The sequence below is a fragment of the Pantherophis guttatus genome, chromosome 4, assembly GCF_059756535.1.
Source record: "Pantherophis guttatus breed Tessera chromosome 4, ASM5975653v1, whole genome shotgun sequence".
NCBI lineage: Eukaryota > Metazoa > Chordata > Lepidosauria > Squamata > Colubridae > Pantherophis > Pantherophis guttatus.
In genome coordinates this window covers 157,582,491-157,608,216 of record NC_142066.1, presented here as the reverse complement: position 1 = coordinate 157,608,216, position 25,726 = coordinate 157,582,491, and the positions used below count along the sequence as shown (strand labels likewise).

Below are 25,726 nucleotides of genomic sequence, written 5' to 3'. Positions count from 1 at the left end.
GATTCCTGGGGAATTCTCACCTCTTGGGAAATGCAAAGGGAGGGAGGGGTTGTGTGGATTGAAAAACCAGAAGATGTCCCTGGGAAACTTTCCTTATCTCTCTTTCTCAGAGAGGCCGCTAAAAACAACATCTTCACACCCGGCGGATTGGAGGAATCCACATCGGACGGTTGCGAGGGGGTTCCTAACGCCCTTAATCCTAGTTGTGTGGCCCGAGGGAATTCAGAGCCTGCTTTGATTCTTTCACCCCTTCTCTCAATAAAAGGTTCCTTTCGAAAGGCAAAAGTTTCAAGAGTTTCTGAGCTTTCTTGAATAAGGGGGGAAGAGGCCGGGCCTTACAGTCAGGTCCCGATTTTGGGAATAAACAATGTTGGATTCCAAAATAAACGACAAACCGGCATGGTTTGTGAACCTGGATGGTCCCCGACTTAATGACAATTCGTTTTGTGGACTGTTCCAAGTTACAACGGCCCCGGAAAAAGGAAAAGGGACCCGGGAGCCTTTTTTTCCCCACCCTTAAGACCGTCGCGGGATTTACATTCGGAGGCTAGTCAAATCACTTAAAATTTGTGACGGTTGGATCATCCTGGACTCCTGTTATCCCCTTCTGCGATGGGGAAGGCGGATTCATTTAACGACCACATGACTTGTTTAAGGACTGCCATGATTCACTCAAAACAAGTCGGACATAAAAGCCGTAAAAGGGTACAAAATTCCAATAAAATCTCATTTAGCAACACAATTGGGGTCGTACGTTGAGGCTACCTCGAAATAAAATACAGCTAGTCCTCGACTTACATCCACAACCGAGCCCCAAATTTCCATCGCTAAGCGAGACATTTGTGAAGCAAACTTTGCCCCACTAGACGGCCTCTCTCGCCACAGGGGTTAAGTGAATCTCTACAGTTGTTAAGCGAGTCATATGATTGTTAAGTGAAGCTGGCTCCCCCCCTGGTCAGAAGGTCGCAAAGGAGAATCACGTGACCCAAGGATGCTGCAACCGCCATAAATATGAGTCAGTTGCCAAGTGTCCGAATTTTAATTATGCGACTGCAGAGATGTCGCCACAGTTTGCTTAAAACCTGTGATGATTCACTTAACAACCGTGTGATTAAAACCTGCTGGGATTCATTTAACAACTGGGGACGAGAACAGTTGAAATGACAGGCTCAACAAGCTACAAAATAGAAATTTGCGGTCGTAAACCGAGGACTACCTGCGTAAATGGAACTGCCAGAGGAAAATGATTCGGGGTTGCGTTCCAGATTGCTAAATCTCTTCGGCTCCAAGTTCAAGTTAAGCCGCCCCCCCACCCAACAGATCCTGGGAGAAACGTTACCGGATGTCGAAGGTTTTGACGTGAGGATTGGCGCTGGCCACACGGATGGTGAGGAACTGAGCAGGCATGCTGGCGTCCGGCAAGAGGTCCTGCTGCCTCGAGTCTATGACGGTCAGCTGGACATCCCGCTGTTCAGCCACATGGAAGGAGTAGGTGGTCACTTTGATAATCCAGCTGTCGGTCACAATCAGTCGGGCCCCCGGCGGCCCCGTGGCAAACTTGTCGATCCTCCGGAATTCGGTGTTGATGGCGGAGGCCACGGTCCACCAGCCGGCGTGGGGCGGCAGAGCGAAGGTGGAGAGGAGCTGGACCAGCGGGTGGTGGGACCAGCCTTCCCGGGACCAGTAGTAGGTGAAGGTGCCCGCGAGGACCAGGAGGAGAAGGGCCCCGGCGAAGAAGGTTTGCCACAGAATGTGCGCCTGGGAGATGTTGCAGAGCTGCTTTTCGGGTGCCGCGAAGCACATGCCCAGGTAGTAGCCTGTGGAAGAGGGGAGAGGTCTTTCTTTCTCTCTTTCTTTCTCTTTCGCTCCTTAATTCTTTCCTTTTCCTTCCTATTTTTCTTTCACCTTCCCCTTCTTTTTCGCTGTCCTTCCTTCCTTTTCTCTTTCTTTCTCTCCTCCCTCCCTGTTCTCCATTCCTTCCTTCCTTCCTCCCCTGCGTTCCCCCTCCTTGGGGCTCCCCTTCCCCACACACCATGCCTGTCCCCCCCTCTTGGGGGTTGTGCCTCCCCTTTCAGCTCCCTCTCTTGTGGGGAGGGGACTCCTCTCCCTCCCCCACTTCACGTTCCCTCTACTCTTTTCCCGCCCCTCCCCCCCCATTGAATGCAGGGGTCCAGGGCCAGACCCGAAGCGGGGGGGTGGGTAGTTACCCCTCCTCCATTCTCCTTTCCCCCCCTCCCTGCCCCCCCTCCTGGAGGTCTCCTCTCCTTCCCCTTGGGGCTTCTCCTCCCTTCTCCCAGCCCCTCTCCTGGGGGTCCCCTCTCCCTCCCCACTTTTCTCCCTCCCCCTCCCTGACCTCCCCCCTCCTCAGGGGTCTCCCTCCCTCCCCTTTCTACCCCTCCCCGCCCCGCAGCTGAATGAGGGGATCCAGGGCCAGACGCTAAAGGGGGGGGTCAGTCCACCCCTTCTCCCCTCCCCCTCCCCCCTCCTTGCACCCCCTTCTGTTGGGGCCGCCGCCCTCCCCCCTTGGGGCTGTCCCTCCCCCTCCCCCGGAGCCAGGCCGCCCCTCCTCGCCCCCCGGGAAGCCCCTCACCCAGGGGCAGGGCGGCGTGGGCCAGGAGGGTCCCGGAGCCCCTCCGCAGGTGGTACTGCACGAAGGCCGCGTCCTCGCTGCCCAGCCAGCGGCCCAGCAGGTTCTGCACCGTCAGGCCGGCCAGGTGGAACTCGGTGGGCGGGAAGACGAAGCAGAAGGTCAGCACCAGGTAGGCCAGGGTGAAGGTGGCCGCCGCGGGGGCCTCCATGGGGACCCCCAAAAACTCCCCGCGCGGGGGATGGCGGGAGATGTAGTCCAGGCCCCTCCGCGCTCGCCGCCGGCCTCCTTCTGCGCTGGGAGCTGCAGCCCCGCCCCTTTAGCCCTCGGGGAGCGGGCCGGCGGAAGCAGAGCGCGGGGGACTCTGGGAGTCGAAGTCCTTCCTCCATGCGACTCGGCCCATTCGCCGGTGAGGCGCCCTGCTATTGGCAGTTGGAAGTCCCGCCTGAGTTGCGGAGGACTTCCGCCGGCGGAAGCGGCGCGCGAGGCACTCTGGGAGTTGAAGTGCCAGCTGCGACCTCAGCTTTGCGATGTTACGTTCGGCGGCGAGGAACTCTGGGAGTTGAAGTCCTTCATCTCGGCCAGGCAAACGCGACTGAGCTAGAAAGGCCCTGCCCCCCCCTCCCACCCGCGGAGGATGCCGGGAGACGTAGTCCACCTTCTCTCCTCACGCCTGCGTGACGTCTCGCGCGAAGAACTCTGGGAGTTGAAGTCTCTTCCCCAGCTTGGAGCTGTGCTGCAAATGGGATTCCCAACCCCCAGCCCAGTGACCAATTGGCCCTCGGGGGCCCCCGATTTCCTTCAATGGGGCCCAGCAGCCCAATTTGCCACACAGAAGTGATTTGTACCCTATACGTTTAATAATATGGTCCTTGATTTACGACCGTTCATTTAGTGACCGTTCCAAGTTACTGAAAACAGGCTGCTTTTCTCACGACTGTTGCATTAGCCCCCTGGTCACATGATCAACCTCGGCAGTTGACTCATCTTTTATGACGGTCGCAGCGTCCTGTGGAGGGGTCATTTGATCCCCTTTTGCGACCTTCTCACCAGCCAACTCCATGGAGAAGCCGGATTCGCTTAACGACCGTGTCACTAACTGAACAAGTGCAGTCATTCTCATAACCAGTGTCCAGAAAGCTCGTCAAATTCGCTTGCAACAAATGTCTCACTTAGCGACAGAAATGTGGGTCGAGGAATAGTTATTGTGAAAAGAAACCGAGCAGGCTTTGGATCTTGCAGGGATCTTCCAGGCTTCCATTTAGGGAAGCAACTCTGCTGTGGCTGGAGTTTTTTTTTCCCCCTACTTTTACCTACAACCCTTAGCTCTCCTGGTGGTCTCCCATCCCAAACAGGCCATTGTGTAGCCCAGAGTAATATTAACAAGGAAAATTGTTAATACTACTCTGGGATACGTCAAATTTCCCTCCAGTCACAGTTCTGGTCAAGCTTGACTTCCTAATCCATCTTTGAGCCCGGATTCTCTTCCAATTTAAATTTCCCAAATTATTCTAAGGCCCTTGGCTCTCCTGGTGGTCTCCCATCCCAAACCTCCGAGATCTCTTTTCTAGGTCAGCTTGGCACTCAGCCATGTTGAGCCAGATTTTAAATACAGGTAGTCATTCATTTAGTAACCGTTCAAAGTTATAATGACACAGAAGAAAAGGGACTGCCATACTGTTTTTCACACTTAATGACCATGACACCTGATCAAAATTCCCCAGCGTGGCAACCAACTCGTGTTTACGACCAGTGGCATCGTCCCGGGGTCACATTATCTCCTTTTGCAACCTTCTGACAAGCAGGAAGCCGGATTCACTTAAGAACTGGGTTGCTAACTGAACAACGGCAGGGATTCACTTAAGAACGGCGGTGAGAAAGGTCATCAAATGAGGCAAAATTCACTTCACAACTGTCACACAAACATTTGGGGGGCTCAATTCTGCTCCAAAATAAAAGGACTGCCAATAAAAATAGCCAGTATTTATATCTGCCGCTGCAGATCATTTTTATGTTTATGTTTATCTTTATATATATTTATCTTACTTCCATCTCTAATAAATAATATTTTTAAAGGTCCAGTTTTAAGGTTTAGTAAATCCAGCTGGGGAATTCTGGGAATTGAAGTCTCACCGATATTTAAATTTTTCAAGTGGTTCGTTTATTAATTTTAAGCATGCACGTCTCCAACACATTATTTTTCAAGGCAATGCACACAAAAATTTTAATTCCTGGATTGTGACGAGTGAAAGGGATTGTGCGGTCAGCTTCCGGAAGACCTTCATTGGATGGCGGCTGCGAGAACGGTTGCAAAACCCACCTCGTTTTAGAAGTCGGGACGGTCTTTTTCCAACTTGCTATAATCCATGTTGACAGCAAAGAACTGGAAAAAGAAAAGAGAATTATGGAGAGGAGTGGTTGCTTTTGCAAAAAAGAGAAAAAACTTGAAATCAAATGCGAAAAAATAAATAAATAAAAAAACACCTACCGATTTTGTACTTCCTTGGATTCCAATTTTCAACCAAAATATGGATTACTACTACTTTAATAAGTGGTCTTACTACTCAGTTGCACAGCACTCTTAACCCTGCTGTAAAACAATCCGTAGCCCTTAATATCTAGACGGACAGAACTTTGCAACAGGGTGAAAAATTGCCAGTCACCAGAAGACAGAGAGTTCTAGTCCCACCTTAGGCAGGAAGGCCGGCTGGGTGACTTTGGGCCAATCACCAGGTGACGGTGAGTTCTAGTCCCGCCTTAAATAAATAGAATAAATGAGAATAAAATAACTGAGTTGGAAAGGACCTTAGAGGTCATCTAGTCCAACCTCCTGCTCAAACAGGAGACCCTTACAGAATAACACAATCACAGAGTTTTTAAGGGACTTCAGAGGTCATCTAGTCCTTGAGCAAGGTACCACCTATAATGAGGATTGTAAAAGACTTGGCGGCCTTAGAATTTAATCCGCTTTTATCGTCTTAAGTTTTTATTTTTGTTAGTCTGGCTGGATCCTAAAGCTAATTTAAATCCAGCCCTTTAATCCGTATCCATGGAGCCCCTTAAAATAACAGAATAATGGAATCACAATAATGGAAGTGACCCCAGAGGTCATCTAGTCCAACCCTCTCTGCTTTGAATGCCCTCGCAAAACCTGTCATATACCGAGCGTTGTAATTTATTCGACATTTAAATGCCACACCTTGTAACGGTGAGTGGGATCAAGGTTGTTCCATGGCTCCGGGTTATTCTTCTTATCCCATCTAGGAGGAAAAGAGGGGGAGAAAACAGACACAATCAGGTCACTATATGAAGGTAGTCCTTGCTTAACGACCAGTTGCTTTGTTCTAAGTTACGACGGGCCTTTGCAAAACTACTCAAGACTCGTTTTAATGGCTGCAACTTCTCTCCTCCGGTAGCTGTTTCTGATCTTTGTTTCTGGTTTGGGACACAAAAAATCCCATTGGGGGGGGTGGGGGAGGGAGAAATAGGCTCACTTAAAGACTGTTATGTTTTCTTAACTTTTCATGACCCAACTAGGGTCATCAGAGCTAGAGGAGGAGGAAGGGAAGGAGAAAGGACTTTAGGGTCCTTGGATGCTCTCTGAGGTGGGTGGTTGTCTTGCAGACATTTCATAACCCAACTAGGGAACATCATCAGTGCTATGAGTGGGGTTATACACAAAATAATCACACTCCTCGCTAGCACTGATGTCGTTCCCTAGATGGTTCATGAAATGTCTGCAAGAAAACCACCCAGCTCAGAGATCACCAAGGACCATCACTGACCATCATCAGTGCTAGAAGGGAGGGCGGGAGAAGGAAGAGGAGGAGGAGGAGGAGGAAGAGGAGGAAGGACGGACAGTGTGGCCCTTGGTGCTCTTTGAACTTGGTGGTTTTCTTGCAGACATTTCATGACCTATCTATGGAACATCATCAGTGCTAGAAAGGATTGTATATAAATAAAGAGCAAACCCCACACTCCTCCTACCACTGATGACATTCCCTAGTTCGGTCATAAGATGTCTGCAAGAAAACCACATAGCTCAAAGAGCACCAAAGATCCCACAATCCTTCTTCCTCCTCCCTTTTAGCACTAATGATGTTCCATAGTTGGGTCAAGAAACCTCTGCAAGCTCAGAGAGCACCAAGGAACCCAATCTCCCCATGACTCTTGGGGAATTCTGGGAGTTGAAGTCCAGACAGCATGAAACATGGTCATAAATCACTTTTTTTCAATGCCACTTCGAATGGTCACTAAATGAACCATTGTTAAGTCCTGAGGGGTCCCCATATTAAGTGTTTGTAAAAAAGACAGCTGGTCCTTTTACTCTCCATGTTTTTTTTTCTTGTTTGCAAAATGAAAAAAATAGTGACAGCTGCAAATGACTAATTCAGCTCCAGAGAATTTCTTCCAACCCAACAATTGCGGTTTGTAGGATAATAAACCAGGTTTAATGTGGGTGCGACGGAGACATACCTGACTTCGGGGCAGTACAAAGCCAGACGCATCAAATAGAGTCCGGCACCGGCCACTGCAGTCCCCATAATTATGAAAAGCGGAATAAGCTACGAGAAAAAAAAAAAGTAAAAATTAGGATTAAAAATTAGGAGCGATACAGGAAGTCCTCGGATTTACGGCCGTTTAGAGGCTGTCGGAAGTTTGACTTTGGGAAAGAGAGGGAGGCTAAGAAATAAGGGCCGTCCTCTCGCCTTACGACCTCAACGGGGCCCCAAAAATGTCTTGAAGGGAGGTTTGCCCCGTTTTCTGACCTCCCTTGCCACCGTTGTTAAGCGAATCAACGCAGTGGGTTAGGCTGTTAAGCGAATCCGTCTCCCCCCCCCATTGACTTTGGCTGGTCAAGAAGGGGGAATCGGGTGACAGGGCAGCCTGCGTTAAAAGAGGAGCCTGGGGTTTGGATCACGTGCCGGGGATGATGGGACCTGGAGTCCAGGAACATAAACGACCCCGTGGGTGGGGGGAGAGCTTGCACCGGCCGGGGACGATGGGACCTGGAGTCCAGGCGTGCGAATGACCTCTACGGTAGGTAGCCCCACTTAGGGGATGATGGGAGCTGGAGTCCAGGCGAGCGAATGGCCCCTTAGGGCGGTGAGTCCCTGCCGGGGACGATGGGGGCGGGAGTCCCGGGGAGCCACTCACGCTAGGCCGATGCTTCACTTGGTGGCGGAGGAAGCCAATCACGCCCGGGTTGGGGGCGGCAGAGGCGGCGGCGGCGGCCGGAGGGGCTCGAGGCTGCTGCTGCGACATGGCGTCCGAATCAATGTCAAGCCAGGACCCCGCGCAGGCACTGAAGTAGCCACCTCTGCGGAGGACCGGCCTCACGAGGCGGCCGCGCGCATGCGCTGCGGCGAACAAATCTCCATCTCTTTCTCTCTCCTTTCCCCCTCCCCCTCCCCCAAATGCGCCACCTCTGCGGAGGACCAGGCTCGCCAGGCCACTCTGCGCCTGCGCGGCCGGCCGCCAGCCTCCCCGAGCGCGCCTGTGCGCTCCACTCGGCCGCCAGGGGGCAGCCGAGACCACGGAGGAGAAAAAAGGGGCAGAGAAAAGTCCCATTGAACGTTAGTGCTGACACGGCTTGGGCTGGGCCAGAAGGACAGACCCCGCCATAGAGTGTCCGGCTAGCGCGGTGTTCCTATGCTCTATGTAACCGGAAGTCCTCACAGGTGGAGGACACACGGCTTGTGCTGGGCAAGAACGGCCGACCCCACCATAGAGACTCCGCCTAGTGCGGCGTGACGGTTCCCCTTTGCTGCCCTTTTGCGGTCTTCTCTACCCAAAAGTCCCACTCAATGACGCATCCAGAAGGCTAACCCCCCCTTCCCCCCGCAATAGTGTCTTCTCCTAGGGCGCCGTGCTTTACTAACTGGAACCCCCTAATTGTGGAAGCCCTGCCATAGAGCCCGACCGGAAAACCGGCCCCTTGCCATAGAGTCTCCTTCTAGCGTGCCGTGCATTTGCCCCGCAAACCTAAAGCCTCCCTTCCATTCAGAAGGCAGGACCCCCCCTTCCACCATAGAGTAACCTCCTAGTGCGGCTTCCTTTTGATCTACCTAACCGGCGCCGCCTATAGAGTCTCCTCCTAGCGCGCCGCGCTCTGCCCGGAAGCCCCACCCATTCTTTAGCCAACCAGAAGGCCGGAACCCAGCCCCCCCCCATCCCTCGCCACTGAGTCTCCTCCTAGCGCGACTTCCTTTTCCTCTACTACCCTGTCGCCGCCCATAGAGAGGAGAGCCTAGCGCGGCGTACTCCTTCCAGAGCGGAAGTCCGTCGCGCGGGCCCTTTCCGCTTCCGGGGCCGTCCTTTGGCAGATCTGGCATTTAAACTCCCGCCGCCGCCGCTGCCGGGCTGAGTCTTTTCTCTCTCTCTCTCTCTCTGTCTGCCTCCTTCCTTTCCTTTCTTTCCTTCTTTCCTTTTCTTTCCTTCTTTTCTTTCTTTCGCGGCGATGTTCAGCTGGCTGGGGGGCGACGACCGGCGGCGCAAGGACCCCGAGGTCTTCCAGACGGTGAGCGAAGGCCTGAAGAAGCTCTACAAGGCCAAGCTGCTGCCGCTGGAGGAGCACTACAAGTTCCACGAGTTCCACTCGCCCGCCCTGGAGGACGCCGACTTCGACAACAAGCCCATGGTGCTGCTGGTGGGCCAGTACTCCACGGGCAAGACCACCTTCATCCGGTAGGGGGCGCTTCCCTTCCCTTCCCCCGTGGCTTTAGGGACTACAACTCCCATCATCCCCCCCTCCCACAGCCTTCTTTGGCTCCTCTGGAGTAGTTGGGGCGACCCTCAGTGGTTAGATCCCAAACTGGGCTCCTTTGAAAAGATTCGGGGACCACAAGTCCCATCATCCCCACCCACCCACCCACCCCCGCAGAATAGCCTTGTTGGCTGGGCGACCCTTCAGTTGATGGCCCTTGTCTAGTTTTTCCTCAAAAGGGGGGAACTTTAAAAGAGGGGTGGACTACAACTCCCATGATCTCCCCCCTCCCTCGGCTGGGACCGATGGGTGGGGGGGATACCCTTTATGGGCTGGGAAATAAATAACACTTGAACCTCAATGGGTAACTCCCACCCGATGTTTCTCAAAGCTGGGCCCCTTTCAGAGGGGCGGACTACAACCCCCATGATCCTCCCCCAGCTGGGATTGACTGGTACAAGAGGCTTTTTTGTGATGGGGCTGGGAGTCACGGCCTCAGCCCTCCTTTGGTGGCTCTCACTGAAGGGCTTCTCAAAAGCGCACCCCCACCCCCGGTTTAAGAGGGGTGGACTACAACTCCCATCATCCCCCTGGATGGGTAGAATAGCCTTGTTGAGTTATGAAGTAAAGCCCGACCTTTAATGGTTAGTTCTCAAGTTCGGATTCTTTACACTGGGGATAGAGAGACTACAACTCCCATCATCCCCCATCTGGGATCGAATTGGAGGCAAATAGCCTTGTTGCGGTGAGGTGTGATTGTGACAGTAATGCTCAACCTTCAATTGATGGCTCTTGTCCAGTGTTTCTCAAAGGGGGGGATGGCCTTTAAGAGGGGTGGACTACAATTCCCATGATCTCCCCCGGTTGGGATGGATGGGAAGAATAGATTGATTGGGCTATGGAGTAACCATCAATTGGTAACTCTCACCTGATGTTTCTCAAGGTGTGGGCCCCTTTAAGAGGGATGGACTACAACTCCCAGAATTCCTGTGTCTGGTGTAGGGGAGAAATGCTCATAATAAACAGACAGAATGAATAAAATAGGAAAATTGAGTGTTTTTACTTTCATTTGGGCCATAAATGCAATTTATTTCTGGGTTTGTTTGGGGTTTTTTTTTGGTGGGGTCATTGGTGCTCTGAGGTTGGTGGTTTTCTTGCAAACATCTTGTGACCCAACTAGGGAACATCATCAGTGCTAGAAGGGAGGAGGGTTTGTGGAGAGGAGGAGGAGAAGCAGGGGGGAAAGGAAGGAAGGACAGACGGACTATGGGGTCCTGGGTGCTCTCCGAGCTTGGAGACTTTTTTGCAGACATCTCACAACCCAACTATGTTACACCATCATCTCCATTTATATTTTCTATATTCTCCCTCTCCCTCCCTCCCTCTCTCTCCCCACGTCACGATCTCTCGAACTCGGGTCTCTGCCCATTAGTCCCTCATGGAAAAAAGCCCAAAAAATTTCTTCTTTGCTCTGGCTCCTCTCCCCCAGCATTTCTTACCCTGGGCCTGGCTATCGCTTTGCCGATTCATCCTTCTCTTCCCCCCCACCCCACCCCCTCAAAAATGTTGATTTTTCACAGAAAATGTGCTCTCCATGGAGGTTGGGAAATTTTTTTTTTAAAAAAAATTAAAAATTGATCCATGCGGGAATAAAAAAAACAGCCAGAATAATATTGAAAAGCAAGCCTCCATCCATCTTCATAAGACAAGGATTACTAGTTGAAGAAGAGGCGATTTGAATTTAATTTCCATACTCTTACCTTAAATGCCACCAGAAATTGTAAATGCTCCAACACTGGAAGTTTTTAAGAAGAAACTAGATGTCTCAAATTGTATAGAGCCTTGGTAGTACAGGGGTTTAAGGCACCCTGTTATTAAGCTGGTTATTAAGACCAGCTGCCTGCAATTACTGCAGGGTTCGAATCTCGCCAAGGCTCAAGGTTGACTCAGCCTTCCATCCTTTCTAAGGTAGGTAAATTGAGGACCCAGTTTGTGGGGGGCAATGACTTTGTATATAAATATACAAAAGGATGAAGGCTATTGCTTAATGCATTGTAAGCCGCCCTGAGTCTTTGGAGAAGGGCGTCATATAAATCAAATTTAAAAAAAAAAAATTGTATAGGGCTTCCTGCCTAAGCAGCGGGATGACTTCCAACTCTGTTAATCTCTTCCATTCCTTATTCTATTCTATATCCTGTATCCTATCCTATTCAATTTTCTACTTTATATTTTGTAGTCAATTCTCTATTCTATTCTATTCTTTTTATTCTCTATTCTATTCTCTATTTCTATTTCCTATTCCTATTCCATTCCTTTCCTTCCTTTCTTTTCTATTTTATTGTTTTACTTCTTTGTTTTGTTTTATTTCAGTTTGTTTTTTTATTTTTATTGTTTTACTGTTTCATTTTATTTGTTTCATTTTATTATTATTATTTTACTTTATTTCTTTATTTATTTTATTACATTTATTTGGTTTGCTTTATTTCTTTAATCAAGACTCCTTAATTCCTTAAAACAAGACTCTCACAAGACATCTTGCATCCGTGACATGTTGGGTTTGAAATTAAACAGGCAGTCCTGGAGTTACGACCGTAATGATCCGTGACCGCAATGGTCGTGATTCAATAGCAACAGCACTCAGACTTATATACTGCCTCACAGTGCTTTTACAGGCCCCCTCTAAGTGATTTACAGAGTGAGCCTCTTGCCCCCAACAATCTGGGTCCTCATTTTACCCACCTCGGAAGGATGGGAAGGCTGAGTCAACCTTGAGCCTGGTGAGATTCGAACTGCCAAACTGCTGGCAGCCGGCAGTCAGCAGAAATAGCCTACACTAGTGCACTCTAACCACTGCGCCACCACGGTTCCATAATGAGCAATAATGCTCATTAAACGATTCCAGTCACATTTCTGTTCCAATTTTATTTTATTTGTTTTTGCGACAGTTGTTAAATGAACACCATGCTCGTTAAGCGAATCTACTGTTGGATAGGGGATGTGTTTGCCAAGGACTGGAAATAAGTCCTGGTTTTCTGCGCAAATTTAAATTGTGGTCAGATCTTATTTTATTTATTTTATTTATTTATTTTATTATATTTCTATACCGCCCTTCTCCTGCGGGACTCAGGAGATCTTCATGGGAATGCTGCGAACGGCCATTCCTATTATGACTTTATATTATTTATATTATTAACGGTCGTAACTTTGAGGACTACCTGTATATCACTTGAGGTGGGTAAGGCTGACTAGACCGAGTCATTCCATGAACCCCCATCAAACTGAACCCCCGTCTCTTCAATCACAATGTTATAGTCCTCATTTTACGACCGCAATGAACCCCGACATTTCCGTTGCTAAGAGAGACGCTTGTGAAGTCAGTTCGAACCCATTTGGGGACCTTTCCTGCCACCGTTGCTAAGTGAATCGCTGCAGTTGCTCCATTGGTCACGTGGCTGTTACCAAGCATCCGAATTTTGATCATGTGAAAACCTAAGTCATTTTTTTCAACCCCGTTGTAACTTCGAACTGTCACTAAACCAACAGTAGTAACTTGAGGACTACAATCACATGCCCCCCTGGTGTTTTTCCAAGACAAACCAGCCTTATCGTTCATACCAGATAATCTTATCTTTATTCTTTTATAATTCCTGTGATCTTTGAACCAGGTTTATTGTTGCTACTTGCACCTTGGTAGCCTTCCTTTGTCAGGTACAAGCTACACTTTAACCATGGTTAATGATTAATCAAATTAGTGGTGATTAATAAAAGAGCTTAGCTTTGTGTGTGTTTTTTCCCATCCTTTGATCTTTTACGATGTGCCTTGTCATCTTTGTCCAACGTACAAACGCCCTGCAGAAGGTTATGTAGGATTCAAACAAACCAGGTTTAATTCGAGCTTCTTTTTTCTGTGCTGCTCTGGATAACGATGGTGGTCTTATGAGTGGCTTCGAAAGGAGGTCCGACTGGATTCTGGTGTCCACAGTCATAAATCGAGGGTTTAAAGTTGAGTCGGGAAGACAATGGAGAGCAAAGATCTCTGCTTAATGCAAGCTTTAAAGTGGTTTAATCTGAGACAAGGAAAATTGTCAGCCTCCAGCGTGTTGGCTGGCGAATTATGGGAGTTGAAGTCCGCCCATCTTGACCAAGGTTGAGAAACGGACAGACGGATGGATAGAAAGTGAGTGTGAGTATATATGAGAGAGAGAGAGAGAGAGAGAGAAAGAGAGAGAGAAAGAAAGGAAGAAAGGAAGGAAGGAAGAGAAAGAAAGAAAGAAAGAAAGAAAAAGATAAATATTGGTGCTTCTAAATATGCTGCCTTGGGAATTCTGGGAGTTGAAGTCCATCCATCTTGGCAATGGTTGACAGAGAGAGAGAGAGAGAGAGAAAGGAAGAAAGAGAAAAGAAAGAAAGAAAGAAAAAGATAGATAGATAGATATTGGTGCTTCTAAATATGCTGCCTGGGGAATACTGGGAGTTGAAGTCCACCCATCTTCCAGCTGCCAAGATGGACAAATCCTGTTCCAGCATCTGAGAAACTGAGATCAGGATTGGTTTGTTTTTTTTAAGGCCAGCAAACCACAGCTGGAAACACCCATCAGGCTCTGGGATTCTCCAGCTGTGTCTTGACACTCTTCTCCTCGCTGGAAAAATAAAACTAAATAAAAAGACTCTTCAGTCAAAGCTGGCTTCTTGTTTCCACTCCTCCTCTTAACCTGGTTGGTTTGTCTGCTGAGTCAGATCCGCTCGGTCTCCCGAGTCGTCTTCTAACATCATCTCTCGGCTTCAATACAAACCCCATTCCACATTGCTGATTCAGCACCAATTCGGGTCATCCTCTACTTACGGCTGTTTCTGTCGCTAAGCGAGTCATTAAGTGAGTTTGGGGGCCCTCGCTCGCCACTGTTGTTGAGTGAAACCCTGCCAGAGGTTGAGTGAATGACATGGTTCACTAAACCTTAGTTGCTTGTTCACTTCGGGTAGTCCTCGAGTTACGACCGCAGTGGAGCCCAAAATTTCCATCGCTAAGTGAAACATTTGTTAAGGGAGTCTTGCCCCATTTTACGACCTTGCTTGCCACATACCTGTTTGATGTTTGCTTTCTGGTACCATTCATGGCTTGTGTGCTTGATGTCTGTTTTTTAGGTACCTACTGGAGCAGGATTTCCCTGGGATGCGGATCGGACCCGAACCCACGACGGACTCCTTCATTGCGGTGATGCAGGGTGACGTGGAAGGGATCATCCCTGGCAATGCGCTGGTTGTAGATCCCAAGAAGCCCTTCCGGAAACTCAACGCCTTCGGCAACGCCTTCTTGAACAGGTCAGTCGGCTACTGGTGCGGCGTTCCGAACTGGTTTGACTGGGGAAACTGGTTTTTGGAGGCCTGGGTCAGGCGGACCCGGTCACCGTCGGTTCTTCGGCAGCCTAGCCCGGTTTTTCTTATCTGCCAATCACTTTTTTTCAGCTTCAGAAATATTACTCCTGACTGCAGATGGTCCTCGCTTAATGACCGCTCACTGAATGGCTAAAGTTAGAATGGACATCCTCATGGCCTGATTTTGAATTTTTTCTCTCTCTCTCCCCCGTCTCTTTCTCTCTCCCTCCCTCCATCTCTCTTTCTCCTCCTTCCTCCCTCCCTCTCTCTTTAAGTCTCTCTTTTTCTTTCATACTCTCTCCATCTCTTTTTCTCTCTCATTCTCTTTATCTCCTTCCCTTTTTTTCTCTCTTTCATTCTCTCTCCCTCCCTCTCTCCATCTCTTTCTCTGCCTCTCAGTCTCCATCCCTCTTTCATTCTCTCTCCCCATCTCCCCATCTCTCTTTCTCTCTTTCATACTCTCTCCATCTCTTTTTCTCTCTCATTCTCTCTTTATCTCCCTCCCTTTTTTTCTCTCTTTCATTCTCTCTCCATCTCTTTCTCTGCCTCTCAGTCTCCATCCCTCTTTCTCTTTCATTCTCTCTCCCCATCTCTCATTCTCTCTTTCATACTCTCTCCATCTCTTTTTGCTTTAAGAGGGGTCCCAGAATTCCCCAGCCAGTGTGCTATAACATGCTTGGACTTGGGAAATCACAGATTTCCCCAGGCAGCATGGAGTTGAATTATGGGAGTTGGAATCCTCCCCTCTTAAAGGATGCTGGTTGGGGGATTCTGGGAGTTGGAGTCCTCCCCTCTTAAAGGATGCTAGTTGGGGGATTCTGGGAGTCGGAGTCCAGGCAACTTGAAGTTCCTAAGAATCAGTCCAAGAACGTTATGCGGAATGATCCATTGTACCCTATGGTACAAGTGAGACATGTTCTTTTCTCTCCAATAATTCAAGTTTTTCTTTTCCCCTTTTCCCCTCAGATTTGTGTGTGCTCAGCTGCCAAATGCAGTCCTCGACAGCATTAGTGTGATCGACACCCCTGGAATCCTCTCCGGAGAGAAGCAAAGGATTAGCCGAGGTGATTATCATTTTCCTGTGACTTTTAAGTTTTAAAATACTTTTTTAAAACCTAGGATAAGTTAATAGGAAGAGAGAATCGGAAGGGACCTTGGAGGTCATCTAGTCCAGCCAAGCGCGAAGGCAAATGTGGGATGTGCGGGATGTGTAAACTGGCCTGCGGTCTGTTGTCGTTCTCACAATAGTTTTGGAAAACCGGATTTAAACCCCCGTCTCCAAATTAGGTCTGTGACGGGCTCAGTGGTGGGCGTGGCTGTGTGGGCGTAGCCATATGAGTGCCCATCAGGTGGGTGTGGCTTAGTGGGTGTGGCCATCTGAGTGTCACTAAGTGGGCGTGGCCATCCAAGTCTTGCCAGTTGGGTGTTGCTGAGTGGGCGTGGCCATCTGAGTGTCACCAGGTGGGTGTGGCTGGATGGGCGTGGCCCTCAGGACCATCAGGTGTGTGGGCATCTGAGTGCTGGGTGGGCGTGGCCAGATTGTTTTCGTCCAATTTTGGAAGTCCGATTTTTCTCGCCGTTTTGTTTTCATCGGGGGAGACCTTGGCGGTTTTGTTCCTCGGCAGGCAGATATTCTACAGGTAGTCCTCGACTTCACGGCTATGACAAAAGTCCCAAATTTTCCGTGGCGAAGCGAGACATCGTTTCAGTCAATTTGTGGCCACGTTTTGTGGCCACCATTGTTAAGTGAACCCCTGCAGTTGATATGTCGGGAACACATATCAACTGCCGGTAGGTGAAATGAGGACCCAGTTTGTGGGGGCAATAAACTGACTTTGTATAAATATACAAAAGTATGAAGGCTATTGCTTAACGCATTGTAAGCCGCCCCGAGACTCCGGAGAAGGACGGCATATAAATTAAATAAAAAAAAACAACACACGGTCGTTAAGGGAAGCAAATCACTATGGTGAACATTGGCAATACAGGCAGTCCTCGACTTACGACCACGATGGAGCCCAACATTTCTGTCATTAAGGAAGACGTTAAGGCCCCAATTTACGACCGTTGTGAAGTGAATGCCTGCAGTTGAAAAGTTAGCAACACGGTTGTTAAGGGAATCTAGCGGCCGTCAGGAGGTCACAAAAGGGAATCACTGGATGCCACGACCGTCATAAGTACGAGTCGGTTGCCAAGTGTCTGAATTTTGATCGGGTGCCTAACGGCGACTACGACACTCGTCACAGTGAAAAACTCCCTCTTTTATCCAGCGCTATCATCACTTCGAGCGGTAACTAAATAATTAGTGTCATAAGCGTACTGTAGTGACTTACGACGGTATGAACCATCGTAAGGCAAGGACAGCCTGTCTCTTCCATTTGGCATATATTTATTCCCGTGTAAGATTGATACCAATCAAGATACTCTCAATCTTACACGGGAAAAGACCCGAATACACCAAAACTTGCATACCTCTACCCGTGAAAATCTACGAAAACATGCATGTATGTATGTATGTATGTATGTATGTATATATGTATGTATGTATTTTTCTTCAACCGGGTATTTTCCTACGTAAACCAAGTTTCTCAAATTGCAGCCATAGCTCAGTGAATTTGAGTTTGAGAAACTTGGTTTACGTAGGAAAATACCCGGCTGAAGAAAAATACATATAAAAACCTATGATAAGAGAAGAAAGCAAATATATATACTGTATATTGAATACTTGATTGATCATCGCTTGAAATGCGAGCGAGGTTTTGCAGGAAATATATCTCATTCTGCAAATGAATTTCTCTTCATTGGGACTGGCAAGAATTTTTTAATAATAGTAGTAATGATGATGTTTGTGGTACATTTTTAAATGTTCAGTTGACGTGAGTTTCATGTTTAATGAATAAAAGTTATTATTATTATTGTTGTTGCCCTTGGCGTAATTCTCCGTCAGCAAATTTCCTTTCCTCCCCCCCACCCCCGATCGTTCTAAAATCTAAATTATGCAAGACGATGTTCTGCTTCTTAACAAAAGCTTCATTGTGGGTTTATTGAATAATAGATAGCATTGCGATGATCAGATTTACCGGAATTTGGTGACCTACGGAATTCAATTAAGGCGGTGACTCATGCTTACGATGGGTCCAGCTGAAATAAGAGCTTCCAGATCTTCGGGATAGGATCGCTGATAAATCTTTAATGTAATTGAGCTTAACGTCAATAGTGGGAAAGGGACCTTGAAAGGCCATCTAGTCCAACACCCACCCACCCCTGCCTGAGCAGGAGACTATTTCTGACAGATGGCAGTCCAGGCTCTTTTTCAAAGCTTCCAGTTAATTTCATTAATTCAATTAATTCATTTAATTCAATTTAATAATTTAATTTTTTTTCATTTAATTTACAGTATTTTGCAGACTATAAGACACACTCCCCCCCACCCCGAAAATGGATTTAAATGTCTGTGCATCTTTATTGCAAAAGTTTTACAATTACATTTTCACCCCTTTCCCCCCCCCCCTCAACCCACCCCAAACTTCCCAACCTCATCCTCCCTAACCCTCCCTAACCCTCCCCTCCCCCCGGGCTTCCACACAATATACTCAGATCAAGAAAAAAAAACCCTTTTGTATAAAACTTGAACCCCTCCATCCCCCTTATAATTTTTCATCTTCATTACATTAAAATATTTCTATCTTAATATAACATTTTCAAATAAAAGCTATTTGATACTTCCTGGTTTGATATTTGTTCTGAACATATTCTATCCACCTTTTCCATTCCCATTCATAAGTCTCTTGTGATCAGTCTTTTAAATATGCTGAAATCTTCGCCATCTCTGCAAAACTGGCCATCTTCAAAATCCATTCTTCGATAGTGGGCAAAGCTTCATTCTTCCAGTATTTACCTATCAACAATCTCGCTGCTGTTATCATATACAATATCAATTTTGTTTCACCCAATGTAAAAGCCTTAACTATACCCAATAAAAACAGTTGTGGAGAAAATTGAATTTTTTTCTTCAAAACATTCTGCATGACCCACCAAATTTTTATCCAAAAAGCCTTAACTTTCCTACAAGTCCACCAAACATGATAATATGTAGCATCTAAACAATCACATCTCCAACATTTTGGCTGAACATTAGGGTACATACACGACAATTTTTTGGGGTCTAAATGCCATCTATAAAACATTTTATAGAAATTTTCCCTCAAATTCTGCGACTGTGTGAATTTAACATTCTGAACCCAAATTTTTTCCCATGTTTCCAACATCACCGGTTCTCAAAATTTTGTGCCCACAATGTCTGTGCATCTTATAGAGCGAATATTGTGGCGGGGAGGACGGGTATTGGTGCGGCGCCGATCAACTGTTCTAGGTGGCGGGGATCTCCATGGCTGCTGCCTATCGCCACCACCCGTTTGCTGGCGAATGGGCCGTAGAGACTGGTAATGGGCTGCGGCACTCCCTGCCACTTTCAGCAGCGAAGGCTCCAACGTCCCCCGGCGGCGGCAGCTCAGCTCAGTTGACCGGTGTTGGGCACAACGGAGCGGAGCCCTTACGAGGCGCGTGCTGGGACCGCAATAACGTGCTGAAGCTGACCAGGCTGTTTGTTGTTGTTTGCTGCAAGGACGCTAGCCAGATGAATATCGGATGGATGCTGTAGGCAAGAAGCAGAATTTTTGTTTCTTGTTTTCCTCCCCAAAAACTAATGTGCATCTTCTGGTCCGGTGAATCTTATAGTACGAAAAATATGGTTGGTTTTTTTTTTTCATTTTGTTTAATTATTTTGTTTAATTATTTTAATTTAATTATGCAATTTAACTTAACTGTATAATTCTATTTAATTAATTAAATTTATTTTTAAATTTATTTTTTTTAATTTAGTTTAATTATGTAATTTACTTATTCAATTTAATTTATTTTATTTGCTTTTTACTTTAATTTGATTTAACTTTTTATTTAGTTTAATTGTTGTCTAATTTAATTTATATAGTTTTATTGTACTATGTAATTTTATCTAATTGTTTAATTTAATAATTTACTTTTTACTTTAATTTGATTCAACTTTTTATTTAATTGATTTGTTATTTTATTTAATTTATATAATTTTATAGTATTATTGTATTGTTCTTATTTAATTTTTGATTAATTTAATTTTTTAATTTTATTTTTATAAAATCTCTTGGCCGCCCATCTTACCTAAAGTGATTGTGGGATGGCTTACATTCTTAAAAAGGATAACACTATAGAAAACCTACATGTTAGAAGAATAAAAGGCTATTCCAATGCAAATGCTCATTTTATGAAATAGAGCTTATCAATTTGTTCTAATTTTATTACTTTATTAAATTTTTTATTTCCTTGTTTATATCCAGACTTTATTGTGTTTTTAATAATAAATCAAGGCAAATGATTAACCCTGTGAGTTGGGCTGGGCTAAGAAAAAGAGACTGGCCTCAAGTCACCCAGCTGTCTTTCATGCCTAACACGTGACTAGAACTCACCGTCACCTGGTGATTGGCCCAAAGTCACCCAGTTGGCTTTTATGTCTCAGGCGTGACTAGAACTCACCGTCTCCTCCTCCGATTGGCCCAAAGTCACCCTCTGGCTTTCCTGTCTTAAGGGAGGACTAGAACTCTCCATCGCCTGGTTCTTTCATGCTCAACTAAAAACTCCCTCCCCCACCCCCACCCCCGACAGGCTACGATTTTGCCGCCGTCTTGGAGTGGTTCGCCGAGCGGGTAGACCGCATCATTCTCCTCTTCGACGCCCACAAACTCGACATCTCCGACGAGTTTTCGGAGGTCATCAAAGCCCTGAAGAACCACGAGGATAAGATGAGAGTAGTCCTCAACAAGGCCGACCAGATCGAGACCCAGCAGCTCATGCGGGTCTACGGGGCCCTGATGTGGTCGCTGGGGAAGATCGTCAACACCCCCGAAGTCATCCGGGTTTACATCGGATCCTTCTGGTCTCACCCATTGCTGATCCCGGATAACCGTAAACTCTTCGAAGCCGAGGAACAGGATCTCTTCCGGGACATCCAGAGTCTCCCCCGGAACGCGGCGCTTCGGAAACTGAACGACCTGATTAAAAGGGCCCGTCTGGCCAAGGTGAGAAAATCGCTCGAAGGATTTGTGTACTTGGATGTTTTGATAGGGAGGGAGGGAGGGAGGGAGAGAAAGAGATTAGATAGAGGGAGGGAGGGAGGGGGTCTCTAGTCCAACCCCCTGCTCATGCAGGACACCTATACTAGGGATTCGAACCGCCAAACTTTCTGATCGACAAGCTCAGTGTCTTAGCCACTGAGCCACCTAGCCAGGCTAGATGATAGATAGATAGATAGATAGATAGATAGATAGATAGATAGATAGATAGATAGATACATACTGTAGATAGAGAGAGAGATACAGAGATACAGAGCTTTATTTTCTGGGGATTTTTATACAAGGGTATAATATTTTTTTAAAATCTCACTGCACTCCCTTTAGCCCTGAGGACATTACCTAATTGGGTCGTGAAATGTCCACAAGGAAACTCCCAAGCTCAGAGAGCAGGAAGGACCACACAGTTCTTCTCCTCCTCCTCCATCTGCTACTTGTTCTCCTCTTCTTCGTCGTCCTCTTCTTCCTTCTCCTCCCAACAAACCCCCCCTCTCCCTTTTAACACTGATGGGGTCGTGAAAGGTCTACAAGAAAACCATCAGAGAGCACCAAGGACCCACAATTATTCTTCTCCTCCACATTTTACTTCTCCTTTCCCTTCTCCTCCTCCTCCTCCTTTTATTCCTCCTTGTCTTCCTTCTCCTTCTCCTTTTTACTCCTTCTCCTCGTCTTCCTCCTTCTCTTTTTACTCTTTTTTTTTCTCCTCCTCCTCGTTCTTTTCCTCCTCCTCTTCATCTTTCTCTTTTTACTCCTTTTCTTTCTCCTCCTCCTTTCTTTTTCTCCTCCTTCTTCTCTTCCTCCTCCTCATTCTTCTTTTCCTGCTCCTGCTCCTTTTCTTTCTTCTCCTTTTCCTCCTCCTCCTCTTTTTACTTCTCCTCCTCTTCCTTCTCCTCCTCCTTCTACTTCCCCTCCTCCTCTTCCTCCTCCTCCTCCTCCTTTTACTCCTCCTCCTGTTCTTTCTCCTTTTCCTTCCCCTTCTTTTCCTCCTCCTCCTCCCTCCTAGCACTGATGATGTTCCCTAGCTAGGTAAGGAAACATCTGCAAGAAAACCATCCAGTTGGGAGAACACCCGGGACCTCCAACAAAGGCTTTTTAGAACTGCAAAAACATCATAGATAAAGACAGAAAAAGAAAACATAACATTTTTATTTTATTTTATTTAAAACAAATCCACACAGCGCCCCACGCACCCACAGAGGGACTCCCAAGAATGTCAGAATCTCCCCGGCTACTGGTATCATTCGGATCTGAATTTTTATTTTTTTATTATTATTATTATTATTATTTTAACTCTTTTATTTCTTTTTCCCCAGGTTCAGGCCTACATCATCAGCTCTCTGAAGAAAGAAATGCCCTCCGTCTTTGGCAAAGACAACAAGAAGAAAGAGTTGGTCAACAACCTGGGTGAGATTTACGGCCGGATCGAGAGAGAGCATCAGATCTCACCTGGAGATTTCCCCAATTTAAAAAAAATGCAAGTGAGTGATGGGAAATAGGGGGGGGAAAGGACATTCATTCTTCTGAGGGGGAGGGAGCATTCTTTTGATGTGTGGACTTTGATGCCCAGAATGCCCTATGTCGGCCACTTGGCAACTAGCCCGCATTTACGACGTTTCCAGCATCCCATGGTCAGGTCCTTGAATTACACCCATTCGTTTCCTCCCTCCCTCCCTTCTTTCTTCCTTTGCCTTGTGTCCTTCTTTCCTCCCTTTCTTCCTGCCTTCCCTTTCCCTTCCTTACTTCCTCCTCCTCTTCTCACAATAACAGAATAAAAGAGTTGGAAGGGGCCTTGGAAGTATTCTAGCCCATCCCAATTTTGGCAGGAAACTCTCCTCCTCCTCCTCCTCCTCCTCCTCCTCCTCCTCCTCCTCCTCCTCCAAATAACAGAAGAAGAGAGTTGGGAAGGACCTTGGAGGTCTTCCAGTCCAACCCCGTTTAGGCAGGAGATCCTCTAACCTTTTCAAGCAGAGTTTTCTTTCGTCTCTGCCACCGCCACCCTCCTTCTCAATCTGTGTCCCATCTCTTACCCTCCTTCTCCAGGAGCAGCTCCAGGGTCAAGACTTCAGCAAATTCCAGCCCCTGAAAGCCAAGCTGTTGGACGCGGTGGAAGACATGTTGGCCCGCGACATCGCCCAACTGATGGTCTTGGTGCGCCAGGAAGAATCCCAGAGGCCGGCCCAGATGGTCAAAGGCGGCGCCTTCGAAGGGACGCTCCACGGCCCCTTCGGACATGGCTACGGAGAAGGAGCCGGAGAAGGCATCGACGACGCCACCTGGGTGGTGGCCCGTGACAAGCCCATGTACGACGAAATCTTCTACACCTTGTCCCCCGTCGATGGGAAGATAACCGGGGCCAACGCCAAGAGGGAGATGGTGAGGTCCAAGCTTCCCAACACTGTGTTGGGCAAAATCTGGAAACTCTCCGATATCGACAAAGATGGGATGTTGGACGACGAAGAGTTTGCCTTGGCCAACCATCTTATCAAGGTCAAGTTGGAAGGCCACGAGCTTCCCAGCGATCTACCGCCTCACCTCATCCCGCCGTCCAAGCGGAAAATGGCAGACTGACCAACCTCTGGAACGCCATCGGGGGAGATGGGAAAGGTTCCTGTCTTGGTTTTTTTTTGAACCTCTGGAGATGCGCAAGGTCCACCTCCTGATGGGACAACCCTACCTGAGAAGACAAAATCGGAGATAGACCTCAACCGTGCTTTGTTGTCATGTTATGCAACTCTCTCTTCTTGATATCATATCTTGTGGCCTAGTCCCTGTCTATCAAAGGAAAGTCACGGTAAACCTTCGAGAAGAACCTCTGTTGGCCTTCAACCAAGGGCTTGAGTTGGATTGGATTCATCTTCAACCAGTTGAATTGAGCCTTGTAAACTAAGTCAACCCCTTGGATGAAATCCAGGACTTCAAATTTACACTTCGGTGTATTGGAAAACGTCTTGATGTTCAACCTTCCTGGCCTTTGGTGAAGACTCGGATTACCGATACATCTACCCCATGACTTGGCCTTCAGCCCATTGGGAACCCGTGGTCCGTCAGAAACGCCTTCTTCTCGCATTTATCTTCAAGGATGATGCAAAGTCTCTCCGAAGACCACGCTGGAAATTAGAACTTGGTGGTCCATTCTCAATCATGAAAGGGGGACCTCTAAGATTTAATGAGCAGCAAAGGTTGGGTTTGGTATACCCCTAAAAGTTCACAATCAAAAGGGTTTCTGGAAGGTTGAACCTCATCTAGATGATCAATGTCACCAGAGTATCTCCAACTTAGGTCATGGCCAAGCTCTTCCAACCCGTAAAACGAGTTAGATCTTCCCCTCCAGATAAGACGAACCTACAATCGTTGCCTTTCATCCTACACATGCACAACGTTAAAAACCGCATGTCAGCTCCGTTGTGATATCTGCTTGTCAGCCAACCCTACAACAAATCACAACCTTCCTACCCCGATGTTGCCTCCGAAAAACCTTCTGTCCCGCGAGGAGACCATCTCGCTCTTAGATGGTCTCTTCAAGTGGGCCGAACTACATCTTACACCTTCCCTGGTCACAGACACCCCCTGCTGGAGGTTTAAAATGTGAAACTGTGAACCCAGAGCTGAGCCAAACTCCTGCTTCTCATTTCACACCTCTTTTTGTGATTTTGTCGGCCTCGTGGCGGGGGGAGGGGGGGGCAGACCCACAACTTGTCCCTTCGGACAGATCGAACTTCTACTGTCCTTTGAAGAGTGCGAGAAATGGAGAACCCAGACGCCTATAACTTATTTTATTTTAATATTATATATAGAAAGATATATATCCCATGTGTGTGTAATATATATTATATTATCACAATGCATTTATCATGTGTCTTAAAAAAATAGCAAAAAAAAAAAACCCCACATTATGAAAGGGAAGGAACAAAGGCCTTTTGTGTAGAATTTGTCGTACACAACCGGAAGGAATTTTCGGCTGCTTCCGAAATCATTCATCTTTGTGCAATTTCGCTCTTTTTTTTTTTTTTCCTTCTTCCGTTTTTAATTCTTCCACGTTTCCTGATCACTAACTTCACTCCTACCTGGGAAGACAAAAACGGATAATCAGATTTATACCGGTAGGTAGGAAAAAATAGGAAAGCCGCACAAGGGGTTTTGAACGGAAGAATCCACGATTTCCGTAGGGGTTTTTTGTTGTTGTTTTTAACCTAGTTTGTCCCATTTAATTTGTTTAAAAAATGTTTTTATTATCATAAAAAACAGGGAGAAAAGATTTACCTTACGTATAAAGTATTACACATTTTGCACAGTTAAATAATGAACCTTTAAATTTAAAATACAATTGGAGAAGAGGATAAAATCTCTTCTCAGTGAAAAATCTCTGGACCAGCACATAATTATAAGGAATCTTTCCACCCTTATATTTTGCATTTTTTTTAAAAAAAAATATTTCCATTCCTTAAAGCATATTGTATGTGTTTGTGTATGTGTAGGTCTGTCTCTCTGTCATTAGCTTATTTCTGCATCTCTCTAGCCTTCCGTTTTTTGTGCGATCCTGTCTTGCGTTCTAAACGAAAATGGCAAAACTTCTCTGTTTCGCAAAGACGAATTCACTGACAATTTAGAAAAAATAAAAAGAGTATTAATAAAGCAAATGGGGCATAATCTTCTCTGCGTGTTAATTTATTTCTTTTTTTAAAAAAAAAAAAGAAAAGGCTCCGCTTTTATTTTCTTCCAAAAAACAAAAAGTTAAAATGCAAAATGCCCAAAAAAAATTTCCAAAGAAAAGACACAAAACAAACGGGACATTTTTCAAAAGTGCATTAAAAAAAAGAACTAATACACGTATATACACATATTGTCTCCTTTACTTGAATACTGATTAATATTTTACAACTATTTTAGTTTGTAAAACAG

General features: G+C 46.8%; 3 protein-coding genes across 3 annotated transcripts in view; 1 reads left to right on the top strand and 2 right to left on the bottom strand.

Annotated features, from left to right (window-relative positions):
• Window positions 1-3,055, bottom strand: part of TMEM129 (transmembrane protein 129, E3 ubiquitin ligase) — a 7,785-nt gene extending 4,730 nt beyond the window's left edge. The window contains exons 1-2 of the mRNA XM_034430516.3: window positions 2,591-3,055; window positions 1,340-1,817 (exon numbers count right to left, since the gene is read on the bottom strand). Coding sequence (XP_034286407.1) covers window positions 1,340-1,817; window positions 2,591-2,798 — 686 coding nt within the window. The 5' untranslated portion in view covers window positions 2,799-3,055. The remainder of the gene's footprint in view (window positions 1-1,339; window positions 1,818-2,590) is intronic.
• A 1,670-nt stretch (window positions 3,056-4,725) lies between these two features.
• Window positions 4,726-8,207, bottom strand: COXFA4 (cytochrome c oxidase associated subunit FA4). Its single transcript, XM_034430515.3, has 4 exons — window positions 7,745-8,207; window positions 7,064-7,152; window positions 5,787-5,847; window positions 4,726-4,970 (listed from the first exon to the last, which is right to left on the bottom strand). Exons 1-4 carry the CDS (start codon window positions 8,156-8,158, stop codon window positions 4,914-4,916), a joined length of 621 nt encoding a protein of 206 aa, XP_034286406.2. The 5' UTR covers window positions 8,159-8,207; the 3' UTR covers window positions 4,726-4,913.
• A 70-nt stretch (window positions 8,208-8,277) lies between these two features.
• Window positions 8,278-25,474, top strand: LOC117673246 (EH domain-containing protein 3). Its single transcript, XM_034430514.3, has 6 exons — window positions 8,278-9,274; window positions 14,436-14,612; window positions 15,633-15,730; window positions 20,364-20,776; window positions 22,141-22,305; window positions 22,868-25,474. The coding sequence occupies exons 1-6, from the start codon at window positions 9,048-9,050 to the stop codon at window positions 23,393-23,395; spliced, it is 1,608 nt and encodes a 535-aa protein (XP_034286405.1). The 5' UTR covers window positions 8,278-9,047; the 3' UTR covers window positions 23,396-25,474.
• The last annotated feature ends 252 nt before the right edge of the window (window positions 25,475-25,726 follow it).